The 16,257-nt window shown below is 46.7% G+C and overlaps 1 protein-coding gene across 1 annotated transcript; it reads right to left on the bottom strand.

Moving 5' to 3' along the window:
• Window positions 1–823: 823 nt before the first annotated feature.
• LOC123345151 (olfactory receptor 11A1-like) lies at window positions 824–1,780 on the bottom strand. Its single transcript, XM_044981836.1, has one exon. It carries the CDS (start codon window positions 1,778–1,780, stop codon window positions 824–826), a length of 957 nt encoding a protein of 318 aa, XP_044837771.1.
• Window positions 1,781–16,257: the final 14,477 nt, after the last annotated feature.

Raw genomic sequence — 16,257 nt, 5'->3', positions numbered from 1 at the left:
GCCTGTGTGAGCACAGTGAAGGTGGCTGGTTTGCAGAGGGGTATGATGACAATAAGCACAATTTCAGGGGTGGCAGATTTCCCAGGCTTACGTCCCCATCTATGTTGCACCAGGAGTTAGTATTTTTATTGTCCAACCATTAATTTTGATCAAAGATTGCTTTTTATGGAAATAAAAAAAATGGTTAAAATTGTCATCACTCTGCCTGGTGCCCAGTTAAAAACTCCATGATGGAAGGTGGTTATGGCCACTCTCCTCCCTGGTCCTTCCAGTTAGATGGACAACACTGTCCTGAGCTCTGGCTGGATCCTCTGTTTCATATTTAGGGGAATAAAAAATGATCTGCAGAAACAAACATGATGTCACCCATTGTGTTTTGTTTGTATTTGACTGTCTGAATTTGATGACAAGACTTTATTATCTAACATAGCAAAACAATGAACAGGGGATATACACAGGGATTTACTTGGATAATTAGCAGGTTTAGCGCCTTACACAATGTCAGCTCTGTGTATTTTCAGACACTGTACAAGTTCATCCTATAGGGTGAACATTTAGCCAGCACAATGGAGAAAAATATAATCATACTGTGTGTCTCAGTGCTGAACATGAAAGAGTGACAGCTGTCTGCAACCTCACTTTGCTATATGTTGTGTAACATGGAGGCAGAAATGGACTACAAAGACTGTCTCAGTAACTCCATACAGATCATCTCCATTTTTTCATATTAATGCTGAGATTTCCAATGGGAGTTTTCAACTTAATTTCAATGGGAGCTGATAGCCTGAGGTTTTCAAGCTGCCTGGGTGATTTAGAAAAAGTCTCAGCATGTTTTTGTGAAATCCACATATTTACTGACTGCTTTGCTCAAGGCATCCTTAACCTCTCTGTTTTTCAGGCTGTAGATGAGGGGATTTACCAGGGGAGTCATGACTGTGTAGGAAAGAGAGAGCACTTTGTTCAGGAGGCTTAATGTATTGTGTTTCGGAAGCACATAGACAATCATTAGGGTTCCATAGTAAATTGTCACCACAATGAGATGGGAGGAGCAGGTGGAAAAGGCCTTTTGTCTCCCAGTGGTGGAAGGGATACTCAGGATGCTGGCAATGATACACACATAGGATGTCAGGGTTAGTAGGAATGGAGGCAGGGTGAATACACAGGATAGGCTGAAATGGAAGAATACTAACCAGTGTGTGTCACTGCAGGAGAGCTCCATAAAAGGGAGGGCATCACAATAGAAATGGTCAATTTCATTTGGGCCACAGAAAGTTAACTGTGATAGGAGTAAGACAAAGATGACAGTAACCAAACAACCATTTAACCATGACCCAGCAGTCAACTGGAGGCAAAACCTGGTATTCATAAGAGTTGAATAGTGCAGGGGTTTACATATTGCTAAATACCGATCATAAGACATTGCTGCTAGGAGATAGCATTCTGTACATGCCAGAGAACCAAAGATAAAAAATTGTGTGAAGCAGCCACTGAATGAGATGGTTTTGTCCCCAGTCAGGAAACTGGCCAGCATCCGGGGCAGGATGGTTGAGGTGTAGCAGGTCTCCAAGCAGGACAAGTTGCCCAGGAAGAAGTACATGGGGGTGTGAAGCTGCTGATCAGTCACAACGAGCACCACGGTGAGGGTGTTCCCAGCAACGGTTGCCATGTAGATCACTAGGAACATCAGGAAGAGAAGAACTTTCAGTTCAGGGAGATCCCCAAATCCTAGGAGGATGAATTCTGTGACAGCTGTTTGATTTCTCCAGTCTCTGTCTGCCATGTGTTTAGTCTAGGAACAATAAAACAAACTGTGCAATTGAAATGGACACACATAGTTAAAAGTTTGTGATTTAATCAATAAATATTCAGAAACTACCCTTCCTCTCCTAGTTATGGGTTGAAATTTTAAGGCTAAATGAGTATCTCAAACTAAGTGCAAGGAGTCTCAGTCTGAGGCTAGAACATGGCTGTCCAGGTAGATCTCCCTCTATCATGTCAGAACAATGACTAATATAATAGGCCATTTCTCTGGTAGATGCGTACTGATATGACAGATCAGACCATTTCTTTATCTGGTGTCATATTCCTCCTAGTGACATACAGGAGATTAACAATGATGCTTAAATGCTGTATTTCACTTCTGGCAAAGGCCAGAATCATGCCATGACTTAGGAGTCAGAATTAATAAATACATCAATTAAAATGTTGGACTGAGATTTCCAGTGCAGTCTAGTGTTTGTATGCACAGGTTTCCTGGTAGAATTAGTAGAAATTAATCTAACCATATATCCTGGTATATTCAGCATTTCAGTGCCTTGTAGGAGAAGGAATAATTTTCATTTCAAGAGATCAGTTTTTGCCATACGTTCTGAAGTGGAGTAAATTCTCTCTTAGTTCCTCTGGTGGTGATGGTGACGTGGTGAGGGACTGGCAATGCCTTTTCTGATTCCCGACATTAACTACGTAGGAGTAATAAAATACAGCTCTTTGGGAGGATGAATCTTAGGATGAGACAGAACCAGGCTGATGTGCAACCCTAACTGGGGAGTGACCCTCTGCACTTCATAATATTTGTGGGATGATAATTCACTTGGGGATGGGGGTGGAAGATGTTGTCCCTGAAATAGGAGTCTAGAAACAATCTAGCATGTGTCATCCGGGCTAGTAAGACTCTGTCTCCACTCACCACTCCACTGAGGCACACACTGAGCCTGATCCCCAGGTGATATAAATCAAGGCAGCCCCATTTGTTTCAGTGGGGCAGTTCCCCAACTGAGAACCTGTCACAGAACATGGTTCTGAGGTGCCACTTCTGTGAAATGGTGCTATGAATGCTGACTGGCACTGCTGTGGGAAGGTGAGGCTAAAACAGCTAATATTCACCTGAAGAAGAACCCTGTGTCGCTCAAAAGCTTCTGGTTTCAGGGTAGCAGCCGTGTTAGTCTGTATCTGCAAAAAGAACAGGAGTACTTGTGGCACCTTAGAGACTAACAAATTTATTTGAGCATAAGCTTTCGTGGGCTACAGCCCACTTCATCGGATGCGTAGAATGGAACATACAGTAAGAAGACACATGTACATACAGAGAATATGAAATGGTGGAAGTTGTTATACCAACTCTAAGAGGCTAATTAGTTCATAGACTAGCACCTAGTCCAACCCCTTGCTCAAAGCAGGACTAATCCCCAAACAGGTTTTTGCCCCAGATCACTAAATGGCCCCCTCAAGGATTGAACTCACAAACCTGGGTTTAGCAGATCAGTGCTCAAGCTATCCCTCCCTCCAATAAAGATGAGCTATTAGCAGCAGGAGAAAAAAAAACTTTTGTAGTGATAATCAAGATGGCCCATTTCAGACAGTTGACAAGAAGGTGTGAGGATACTTATCATGGGGAAATAGATTCAATCTGTGTAATGACCCAGCCACTCCCAGCCCAAGTTAATGGTATCTAGTTTGCAAATGAATTCCATTTCAGCAGTTTCTCACTGGAGTCTGTTTTTGAAGCTTTCTGCTGCAAAATTGCCACCTTTAAGTCTGTTACTGAGTGAACAGAGAGGTTGAAGTGTTCTCCTACTGATGTTTTAATTTTGTGATTCCTGATGTCAGATTTGTGTCCATTTTTTCTTTTGTGTAGAGACTGTCTGGTTTGGTCAATGTACATGGCAGAGGGGCATTAACTTGGGGCTTGAATACAGACTGGGAGTGGCTGGTATCATCTTAATTAATTAGTTTCTAAATTGCTACTAGTACTTCTGTTCTTTTTTCAAAAGCTTCTGTCATTCACCAACAGGAGTTAGTGCAATATAAGATATTACCTCACCCAGCTTGTCCCTCTAATATTCACAAAGCACATTCATGTCCCTGTTTGATGGTTTTATGGAAATGCAGTCAGGCAGATAGTGCTCACCTGTAACCATAGCACAGCCCAAGCTTGAAGAGATGAGCTCTTATTTCTTAGCGTTTGGCTGTCGGGATTCAGGTTCGTCAGCTGACGTTCTTGTCTCTCCTATTTCTTCTTCAAAAACTGTGTTTTCTCAGTGAAGAGACCTGGAGTAACCTGAAGGGACAAGCAGGTGCATTTGATCTACCTTTGGAAAATGAGATTCCCGTTGGATTTACAAAATGTAAATCCTCTTTCATATTTGTATTCGGTCTTCACGGTTTTTGGTACGGTCCCACTTCAACCTTTCTCCCACTTGGCTCATTCTGTGTCTCCAAAGCTTTGTAGCTAACAATGCCCTGTGGAACTTGTATAGTGTGACTTGTATAATTGTATCTTTTATTAAGTCTAATTATTCCATGTAGAAAATAATTGAGATCATGAACAAATACCAGCTCTCATTCTTGGGAGATACCTGTCAAGATGATGGCCTGTTATAATGTACTTGCCCTACCCCATTGTTAATATTCAATCTATGCTGCCACTAGTGGCCCTTTTTCTAGTATAACTTTCCCATTGTATTGCCTACTAAAATCTTTTGGTCACTACTCAGTATTTCTGACACCCCCTCTCATTTCCTCTCCTCTGTTGCCATCTAGTGTTGATTTCCCAGCCTGTTTCTTTGCTCTTCTCTATTGGATTCTTCTTGCTATCATAGCCAGGGGCGGCTCTAGACATTTCGCCGGCCCAAGCACGGCGTCATACCGCGGGGGCGCTCTGCTGCTCGCCGGTCCCGTGGCTCCAGTGGACCTCCCGCAGGCATGCCTGCGGAGGGTCCGCTGGTCGTCCGGCTTCGGTGGAGCCGCGGGACCAAAGGACTCTCTGCAGGCATGCCGCCGAAGGCACCCTGCCTGCTGCCCTCCCGGCGACCGGCAGAGCGCCCCCCATGGCATGCCACCCCAAGCACGCGCTTGGCATGCTGGGGCCTGGAACCGCCCCTGATCATAGCTGCCTCTTTCCAGTTCTTGAGTCATGTCAACTGTTGGCCATTAGTTAGTATAACAGCCCGTTTCTCACTCCCCAACATCTGCCAGTATGCATAGTTCATTACATATTGCAGAGGTCCTTTTCTCTTCAGGGCCCATTCCTCACAATTAAATAACCATTATTCAACTTCACCTCCCTTTCCACTTCCCTCAGGTGGTCATTTGGCAACATAACATCTCCTTTCTTGCCCTTCCACTTTGGCTGCTATCCACTGGACAACACCACTACATCTTTCCATTCCTCTGCCCCCTAATGACCCTAAAGAGCATAATCACAACTTTCCTCATTTCTTACCTACTGCTACGTGTGCGCTATTCCAAAGTAGAGCCACTGAGAACCAAATCGTAGAACAGCCTGATTGCAACATTAGTGGCTGTAGTAGAAAGAGCCTGAGACATAAGGCCTAAGGCCTGAACAGAAGTCAGGCCCTTCTGCTATAAAGCAAAGTCAGACTGTGAGCCAAAATCAGGGTGTTACTAAGTATGCCTGCTGGCAGGTTCACTCTCTGATATATGAAGTTGGCAGGAACAGGGCTGGAGTTGCAAAAAGAGAAGCACTCCTAGGCACTAAGCAGTGACGTAAACACATTCCAGAGGCATGGTACCAGAACATCCTGATGCCAAGAATGGTAGAAACACATTCCTCAAAGATAAGAGGAACATGCTGACCCCTTAAAGATAAGGTAAGGAAGACAGTAAGAAGGATAGAGATGTTTTGATAAGGTATTGGGTGGTAACAAATCACGTCAGGGGGCAGTCACTAACGATGTCAGAGGGGCAATACGAAACTTGTTTGTATCAGTATATAAAAGAAGAATCGCAGAGGGTGTGTCTTTGTCCGGCCTAAGAGGGAACGGAAATACCTGCTGTTCACTGAACCGTGTCTATTTTCATGGGCATACATGTTCTAGTGTAACTATAGACATTGATGAAGGCAACGAGGACTGTGCTTCGTCAGCATAAAACTGGCCGAGTGCCTTCACTACTGAACAGGAGTCTGGTAGTTTTACTGGATAGTTCGACCAAAGTCTGCTGTACTGGCTACCTGGCCAGAGCCAGTGCAGCAAATGAGAGAACACATACATGCAGCCAAAACATCTAACGACAGCGGCTACAACAGCACCTTAAACAATGGCAGTGGCCCACAAATGTTTAGCAGGGGTTTCTCACCCATCCAGTGCATTTCTGTTGATGTGGGGTCTGTTTCCGATGGAAATGCATAGATTGAACCTACCATGACAGAACACCAGTGGCTGTCCAGGCAGAGCTTCTCGTAGGTTTTTAAGGAAGTTAAGCATCCAACTTAAGGATTTGGGTGCCTAACTCCTTAGGTCCCTTGGAAAGTAATTTCTGCAGAGCTGAAGTCCTACCATTCTCAATGGTGCCCATCACCCCTGTCTCTGGCCAAGCCCTGACATGCTCCCAGTGCCTGAGCCAGCCCTGTCATTTTGACATCACAGGAGTTCTGCCCATTGGTATGTGGTAGCTGCATCCTCTCGCCATAGGTTGCCTCATGCCCCAAGGAGAGGGCCCTGCATTCAGCAGAGCTGTCTAAGGCACCTGGGGCTGGCTGGACACCGTGCCCTGAGAACTATCCCTCTAGGGACGGGCGCTTGTTGCAGTGAGTTTTGGGGACACTCATTGCAACAATTCCCCTCCCTTTGAAATTCTCTGTGCAGCTGGAGGCAGCAGAGCAGCTTCTGTCCTGCAGGGCCACATGCCAAGTCCCTCCTCGGTGACTGTTTGACAGACCCGACCCCAGGAATGGCCTCAGTTCTACATGTGCCCTGGCTAACCCGCTGCTGGTTCTGAAAAGACTCAGTGGACCTCACTTGTGAGTCTAGTTCTTTCTTTGCCCAACTTCCCGCCTCCAAGGGTCTGGTGATCCTGGTGCTGTGGCTTTGCTGGAGCTGGTCACAACCGGGCATAGCTCAGATAAGAGCTATAACGCTGTTCCTGGTGAAGTGTCCATAGGTAACTGCTGGGGCCACTACTAGAAAAAGGGCCACTAGGTGGCATCATATATTGAATATTAATAACAGGGTAGGGCAAGTGCATTATAACAGGCCATCATCTTGATAGGTATCTCCCAAGAATAAAAGCTGGTATTTGCATCTGACCTGTGTGAGCACAGTGAAGATGGTGTAATTGCAGATGCATATGACGGCAATAAGCACAATTTCAGGGGTGGCGGTTTTCCCAGGCTTGCGACCCCATCTATGCTGCACCAGGAGTTAGTATTTTTATTGTCCAAACATTTATTTTGATCAGAAATTGATTTTTTATGGAAATAAAATATGGTTAAAATTGTCTCCACTCCATCTGGTGCCCAGTTAGAAAGTCTTTGATGGGACATGGTTATGGCCACCTCACTCCCTGGTTAAAAGGACAATACTGACCTGAACTCTGTTTGTATTCTCCATTGTGTCTTTGGGGGCATAAGAAACGACCTGTAGCTACAAGCATGATGAAGTCATCCTGTCACGGATCCACAGGTCCGGTGCTCTTGAACAGCTGTGGAAGAGTCCCTGGGAGGACCCCTTTAGTCTGTCAGTCCCCTTAGGGTCACACTGTCAGCAGGATAGGCCTCTTGGCTTCACCGCCTCCTGGAACCTAATGTAGCAGCCTTCAGCACCCCTGCTTCTCACTGTGAGCTACCCTCAGCAAGTCCACCTGCATTGGACACCTGGGGACGACTTGCACACCCAAAGGGGGCAATGCACCCCTGACTTCCTGACTCTAAGGTGACTCTCAGCCAGTGTTGTAAAAGCAGGGAAGCGGGGAAGGTTGTTAGATGTCTAGAACACAGCATAGAAAGTCCTTAGTCAATGTAGAGAACAGAAACTTACATCATAGTCCATTCGGGTGAGTCCCAAGCCCAGAACCCTATGATCTCTCTTTAGTCCCAGTCTAGAAGCTTCTCCCCTGCCTCCAGAAACCCTCACTTAAGAACACTACCTGGCCTCTCCCCAGTCCTTTGTCCTCCACCTGCTGACACCCAGCTGGCTTCCTAGGGCGGGTAGGCCACCCATGGTTGTTTGTTGCTAGGTGTCAAATATCCAGGCAATTGTAGTGGCCATTGTCTTCTGAGACTCTCCATGGGCATGGGGCCTAGGCCCCAGGCAGCTAGGCATCGGTCACACCTGTATCTCTGAGCCTCTGCAAAGAGTAAACAGCCTTTCCCCCGTCACACTCTGTACCTTGAGGGAGCACCCTGTAACCCCCATATTCATCAATGGTATATAATAGTGATACTTCATGTAAAACATGCCATGTAAGGTATCATGGGGAAGGTTATGATCAGCTGAAAACCATCGTTCTCTCAAATTACGTGTAGCATGCGTGCATATAAAATTATAAGATTGTGCGGTATGATTATCATTGAAATATGCATGCTGTAAGTTTGGATGTAGCCCAGAAACCAACTCACAGAGAGCGACAAAAGAAATGATTAACGACTGGGCAGGCACTGAAGAGCGTCGCAATCTATTGTCCAGCAAGGCAGGGACGAATCCAATGACTCACCTGGCAGAAGACCACACCAGGGAATTACTCAACCCTGTGACTTAGCAACGTCCCCCCACTTCCCCCCACCAGACATGCTTGGATTTGTCTTCCAGAGCACATGGCTAAGATATAAAATGGAACACAGGGGCACAAAAGTTTGTCCTTTCTCCTCCCCCCACTTAGACTGAAGGCAATGGGAATACTGGAGCTGGGGAGACTGGTCCCAGGCTCGGAAGGAAGCCTATGTAATAAGACTGTCCCCAACCTGCAATACGCAGTAGAGTGAAAAAAAACTGCTTAAACTAGATATTGTTTAAGTCTAACCAGGTTGAGGGTCTAGACCGGGGTGGCCAACCTGTGGCTCCAGACCCATATGCGGCTCTTCAGAAGTTAATAGGCAGCACCTTGTATACAAATGGACTCTGGGGCTGCAGATACAGGCGCCAACTTTCCAATTGCCGGGGGGTGCTCACTGCTCAACCCCTGGCTCTGCCACAGGCCCTGACCCCACTCCACCCCTTCCCACCCCCTCGCCTGAGCCTGCTGTGCCCTCGCTCCTCCCCTCCCCCTGCCCCGAGCCTCCTGCATGCCATGAAACAGCTGATCAGGAGGTGTGGGAATGGAGGGGGAGGCACTGATTGGTGGGGCTGTCGGTGTGCTGGAGGTGCTGGGAGTGTGTGGGGAGAGAGAGCTGATGGGGAGCTGCTGACATATTACTGTGACTGTTTGGCAATGTACATTTGTAAATTCTGGCTCCTTCTCAAGCTCAGATTGGCCACCCCTGGTCTAGACTGCATGCTTATCTTTTATTTTCCTTTGGTAACTTATTTGAACTTTTTGCCTATCACTTATAACCTCTTAAAATCTATCTTTTGTGGACAATAAACTTACTTTTATGTTTGTCTGAAGTGTTTGGTAAATCTGCTCAGGTAAGAAGAAGGGCTGTGCATGTCCACTTTCCCTTGAAGTAAGTGGTGACTCAATTAATAAATTTGCATTGTTCAAGAAAGGATCTTGAACAGTGCAGGACAGTATATTCCTGGGAGCTGGGGGGATCTGGTTGGTGCCTTTCTGTGTGAGATTTCATGAGTGACTCTGGGAGAACTCAGACAAGCTACGTGCGTGTGGGGCTTCACACGATGCTGGATTGAGTGATAACAGCACCTGGAGGGGTTTGCTGCTTGTCACTAGCACAGCATTGTGAGAGACACCCCAGGCTAGTGAGTTCAGGGGGCACAGCGGTCCCACAGTTCCAGATCATACCCCTGACCTAGTTAAATATTCAACATATAGGGGAAACTGAGGCACGGAACATATTCATACAAAACATTATGAAAAATTCCCACTTCATCACATCTCTTCCTCCTTTGAGACTAAACTGAACAGGGTCATTTCAGCCAGTGACGTGGGGAAATTCAGGTACCCCTTTCTATGAGAAAGCATCTGCCATAGGATTTGCACTCCCATTAACATGAATCACTTCCATATCATAATCCTGGAGGATCAGACTCCATCTCAAAAACTTGGCATTAGCCCCTTTCATTTGATACAGCCATGTCAGGGGAGAGTGGTCAATATACATGGTAAAGTGCCCTGCAAATAGATATGGCTGCAACTTTTTAAGAGCCCACATGATGGCCAGGCATTCCTTCTCTATGATGGCCTAGTTCTGCTCCCGGGGAAGCCATTTCTTGCTCAGGTATACAATCGGGTGTCTCTCCCTCTTAGCACCAGCTTGCATTAGCACGCACAGCCCTGTGTCTGAGGCGTCTGGGAACACCAGGAAGGAATTACTAAAAACAGGCCCTGGCTTAGAGCCTCCTTCAGGGCAGGGACAGTGCTCTGTCCAGACCACTTTGTCCGGTTTGCCATTCCTACATTGTTCAGTGATGGGGGCTGCCAAGGTGATAAAATGGGGTACAAACCTCCGGTAGTGCCCCGCCATCCCAGTAATGGCCTTTGCCTGTTTCTTGATTTGGGGAATGGGCCAATCCCTGATTGCCTCCACCTTGGCGGGCTCTGGCCTTATGTGGCTTCTCCCCACCTTGTGGCCCAGGTATGACACCTCAGCCTTCTCCACTTTACACTTTTCAACCTTTACAGTCAGTCCTGCCTCCTTGAGGTGACCCAGCACCCTCTTCACCTGGGATACGTGTTTCTCTGAGATCTGGCTAACGACATAGATGTCATCAATGAACGACAGGGCAAAGTTCTTCATCCCCTCAGTAATTGATCCACCAGATGATGGAATGTGGCAGACCAGAAAATTACCATTTTGGATGTTGAAATGCCAATAGTTATCCTTGGGGACCCAGCCTACCCCTTGCTCCCATGGCTCATGAAGTCCTACACAGGCAGCCTGGACAGCCGTAAGTAACACTTGAACTATAGGCTGAGCAAGTGCAGAATGGTGATAGAATGTGCCTTTGGGTATTTAAAAGGGCTCTGGCACAGTTTGCTCAGTAGATTAGACCTCATCGAAAGCAATATTCCCATTGTTATTACTGCTTGCTGTGTGCTCCACAATATCTGTGAGAATAAGGGGGAGACATGTATGGCGGGGTGGGAGGCTGAGGAAGATTTCCTGGAGGCCAGTTCTGAACAGCCAGACACCAGGGCAATTAGAAGAGCACACCGAGGAGTGCTACACATCAGAGAGGCTTTGAAAAACAATTTAATGACTGACCAGGCTATGGTGTGCCAGTTGTGTGTGTTTGTCCTTGATGCAAAGCCACCCCCTTTGGTGAATGTACTTCCTTGTAAGCAAATCCCCCTCCTGCCCTTCGACCACAGCTGGCACAGGAAATAAAGACTCTATTGTTCTGAATCCATTCATTCTTTATTTATTAAAAAAAATAGATCACTGACCACGCTGACTAGTAACAGGAAGCCTGGGTGTACAAAGGGTTTGATAATGGGGTGGCGATGGGAGAGGAAGGAAGGACAAGGCCACATTGCTTATTGTAGCCACACTACAAATCAAAGCTGTTTGAATGACAGCCTTCTGTTGCTTGGGCCATCTCCCAGAGTCGAGTGGCAGGTAGGGTGACCAGACAGAAAGTGAGAAAAATTGGGATGGGGGCGGGGGGTAATCAGAGCCTATATAAGAAAAAGACCCAAAAATCAGGACTGTCCCTATAAAATCAGGACATCTCGTCATCCTAGTGGCAGGTTGCCCAGAGCTTCCCCCCTCCCCCATGTTCTTGGGCGTCTGGGTGAGGAGGATATGGAACTTGGCGAGGAGGGCAGGCGGTTACACAGTGAATGGAGCGGGGATCTGTACTCTAGTTGCCTTTCTTGCAGCACCACCAGACACCTCATCATGTCCGTTTGCTCCCCCATTAGTCTCAGCATCTCCCCCTGCATGTTCCAATCACGCTTGCTATATGCTTTCCTGGCCTCTGCCACCGAATGCCTCCATGCATTCAGCTGTGCCCTATCAGTGTGGGAGGACTACATGAACTCTGAAAACATGTCATCGCCAATGTGTTTTTTCGCCTTCTAATCTGCGATCACAGACGGAGTTGCAGGGGAGGGGGGAAAAGGGAGAGTAGACTTTTAAGAAGATACATTTCTGAGAACAAAAGGGTGACTCTTTCACAGTGAATCAAGCAATTCACAGCAGACAACATGTGTTTTAGTTACAAGGTCGCATTTTGCCTTTTATATTGAGCGCCTGCTGGTATGGTGACACATCACACACAGCTGGGCAACAGATTTTGTTTTGGAGGCAACCCTTGTAAGCCAAAGGGTATGTGGGGTTGGTTTCGTCCATGTTCATAACATATGGGAATGGCTTCAAACTGCAGCGCCCTCCTTTCCCATAGCAACCAATGTTGGTTGTGTTTGCTATTTAAAAGGAGGGGCTGCGGTTGCCGTTTAAAAGGAGGGACAGCGTTTTTGGGGTAGATGTGCAGCACACCCCTTCCTCTCCCTCCTCCCCATGGCTATTCTTTGGGTTGATCCCTTTTAGCCAAGCGCAAACAGCCCAGCATGAACAGGGTCTAATGTGCTGGGGCTCACCAAACAGAGGGTATTACTGGTTCCTTACAAAACTTCTCCTAATTCAAAAATGAATGATATCACTCTCCTGAGGCTGACACAGAAAGATAAAGACCGAATGTTGCATGAATGTGACCAAACCCCAGGACCATTCATTGTCACGCTTTGTGCTGCAATGATTCCAGACTACTTGCTACTGGCTTGGTGTGGTAAAGTGTCCTACCGTGGAGGATGAAATAAGGCAGCCCTCCTCAGAAACCTTCTGCAAAGGCTTTCAGAGTACCTCCAGGAGAGCTTCATGGAGATGTCCCTGGAGGATCCCCCCCCCCCCGCCCGCGACCCACTCCATCCCTAGACACATTAACAGACTTTTCCATTAGCTGTACTGGCCACGAATGCATCCCAATTGTTCAGGGCAAATCAAACATTAAACACAATTGCTTTTAACCCCTGTAGTGTCATTACAAATGTGCACTCACCAGAGGTGCCTTCTCTGCCTTCAGGGTCCGGGAACAATAGGCCCTGGGAGTGTATTTGCTCCAGGTTAAGGAAAAGGTCCTGGCTGCTGGAGAGAACGGATTCTCTGCTTGCCTGCTGTACATTCTCCTCCTCCTCCTCTTCCTCAGCCACAAAATCCTCCTCCATGTTGTGTAAGGCTGCAACCTTGTAGGTGTCCATGGAGAGTGATGGGGGTAATGGTAGGGTCCCCCCATAGAATGGCATGCTGCTGATCATAGAAGCTGTATGTCTGGGGCTCTGACCCGGAGCGACCGTTTGTCTCCTTTGTCTTATGGGAGGCTTGCCTGAGCTCCTTAATTTTCATGCGGCACTGATGTGCATCCCTGGTATAGCTTCTGTTCACCATGCCCTGTGAGATTTTGGCAAATATATCAGCATTTCTTCTGCTGGATTGGAGTTCTGCCTGCATAGATTCTTCTCCCCACACTGCAATCAGATCCAGTTGTTGTGTATTTGGTTGTCGTGGGTTTTGTTACTATGGCAACTGAGTTAGACTATTAAGGGATAGCTCAGCCGGTTTCAACCGGCTGAGTGAGCTCTCTGTATATCTGTAAATAAAATGGAGGTTTTGGTTAGCTGCCTGCTCTCTGGCCTCAAGTGATTGCTTCCTACACCGGCTGCCCCAAGGATATAACACTGGCGACGAGGGTGAGACTCCGGTGCTGCTCCAGTAACAGAAGGAAGTAGAAGTTAAGGTCAAGAACAAACAAACAAAAAAAGCTGCTTGTTTGCACTGACTGTGAAAGTGAAACTAAAAATCATGGCTATTCTGACCAGGCCCCTGGAGCCTTTTGATGAGAATACAGAGCAGTGGCATGTGTATACTGAGCGTTTTGAGCTTTTTGGTATTGCAAATGACATTACAGAAGCGAAGAAGGTGCCAATATTCTTAACTGTTGTAGGGGCTAAAACCTACTCTCTGCTACGCAGCTTACTACACCCTGTTAAGCCTGAGACTAAATCTTACAGTGACATTGTGGAAATCCTGGGGTCTCATTTCTCCCCAAAACCACTGGTAATTGCTGAAAGATATAGGTTCCACAAAAGAGACCAAAAGGAAGATGAAACAGTTGTACAATTTGTAGCCATTTTAAAAAAGCTAGCAGAACACTGTGAATTTAAAGAGATGTTAAACGATGCCCTGCGTGACAGGTTAGTGTGTGGCCTCTGCAGTGAAGCTATACGGAAGCGCCTACTGACAGAGGCTCAGCTTACATTACAGAAGGCTGTTGATATTGCTGTCTCCATGGAACTGGCTACAAGGGAGGCACAATACATCGGTGTATCCCCTAGGGTGCAAAAAGTGTCACAAGAACTGACCCACAAAATGGTGCAGAGTCAAGAATGTTACCGCTGTGGTAAGCTGGGTCACCAGGCATCAGAATGCTGGTGTAAGGACCTGGTGTGTCGACACTGTGGCAAAAAGGGACACATTGAGTATGCCTGTAAACAAAAGAAAAAGAGGCCTGTGGTCTGGCCGACAAAAAGAGGAACCTTGCATACCCTAGAGCAGACCCAGGATGATCAAGGTGACACCTCCTCACAAGAGGAAGTGCCACTGCATGTTTTGTCTTTGGCAGCGGGCTCACATGAATACTGGGTAACCCCCTTATTGGAGGGCAAACCTATATGCATGGAACTAGACACCGGTGCAGCTGTCTCGCTGGTTCCTGAGACTGTGTATAAGGAAAAGCTACAGCATCTTCCGCTTAAGGCAACAAAAACTGTTCTGAAGACGTATACCGGTGAAGCTGTGCCCATGTTGGGCACTATTGATGTTAAGGTGGAGCTCAATGGACAGGCGGCTAAATTGCCACTGTTTGTGGTGAGAGGTGACTACCCAGCCTTAATGGTGTGGAGGCCAAGAATTAATTAATAAAGGTTTGAAGGGATCTTAATGTATGCTAGCTAATTTTACAGGAGTTAGGCTCTAATTCTAATGCTGTAAGATAATGTGGTACAGAGTGAATTGTGTGAAAAGTCATTACGACCTTGTAAACTGCAGTCTTGTTTTCTGTTCTAGTATTGAAGATAAATAAGATAGCGAATAGGCTTATGTATAAACAAATGCAAATGTTTTCCTTCAATGTCTCCAAGATTACTAACCATTGTCTGTTACAAAGGTATAAATGATTGTTATGAATGTTTACTAATTGAGAGAGATCCGTCCGGGACTAGGGGCAACCCAGTTCCTATGACACTCTCTCCCTCTTGTGTTCACTAGAGAAATTAATAAAGTATTTGATTTTGCTGTACCCAAACAAAAAGCGAGAACTTAGTTTTTCTTCGACAATTTGGGGGCTCGTCCGGGATGGCAACGCCCACGGACACACAGACGGCTGCTACGGATCGTTCCCCTTCGAACCCCATGGCGCCACAATAGAGGTAAGAGACCTTTTGAAATCTCTATTGGGGTGTCGGAGGAGGACTGTCTGTGGGGGACGTCTATTTCTGCTGGGCTCACGCCATCTGAACTTATTGACTGTGCAGCAGGATCAAATGCAGAGTGGTATTGGGGAGAGGCCCCAATAAGGTTAGTTTGTAGCAGTATTGGGAACTGCTGAGTTGGCCAACAGGTAATGCGTAAGGTAATGCATAAGGTAATGCATAGGTAAATGCATTAGAATGCACCGGTGCTGAGGGGTTTTTACCGCCTCAAGAGGGGTTGTCATACCGCCTCATGGTATTGGTCCGGACCAGGTAACGATGCATCTTGGTTAAAAAAAAAAAAAAAAAAATTTAAAGAGATAAAAAGGTTAAAAAAGGGTTAAAAAAAGGAAAAGAGGCCTTGTTGCGTGTGTGTGTGTGTACACCAGTGTGAGTGATCGTTATCGGAAGACGCCCAGAGTACCCTGTGAAGCGGAAGCTAATGATCAGGACTGCTCTAACGCAAGCCCGGTAACTAGTGGATCTTTAGGAGATCCGACCCACGGTGGGCTGACTCAGCTTGGCATAGTCCGGTGAGGAAGCTGCCTGGGTCTAGGAGTGTGTGAACCCATCTTCCCTCCCCTTTCCCTTCTGTGTGGGCTACTGGCAATCTGATCGTCTCACTGGATGCACTTAGAGTATGCGGCTTCATCTCCCAGAGACTAGCTGACGCTCTTTGCTGAAAGGAGGTGTAAGAGGGTCGTAAGTCTTTCTTGTGAGTCTCTCCTGTATGTGAGTACCCTGTAGGGAGAGATCCTTAGATTCTGATCCGTTAGCGCGGACAGGGACCCCCTCCGTTGGTGTGACTGGAAAATGGGGGGGGAACAGTCTAAACTTTCCACCTTACCCCCTAAGGGTACCCCAGCATATTACATG

This window comes from Mauremys mutica, chromosome 12 (genome assembly GCF_020497125.1).
Source record: "Mauremys mutica isolate MM-2020 ecotype Southern chromosome 12, ASM2049712v1, whole genome shotgun sequence".
Taxonomy (NCBI): Eukaryota; Metazoa; Chordata; order Testudines; family Geoemydidae; genus Mauremys; species Mauremys mutica.
Note: the sequence above shows the minus strand (reverse complement) of the source record. Positions and strands in the feature narration are given on the sequence as shown.

What these genes read in the sequence shown, in the direction of transcription:
- LOC123345151 (XM_044981836.1), bottom strand. Translation starts at nt 1,780, where the DNA reads ATGGCAGACAGAGACTGGAGAAATCAAACAGCTGTCACAGAATTCATC.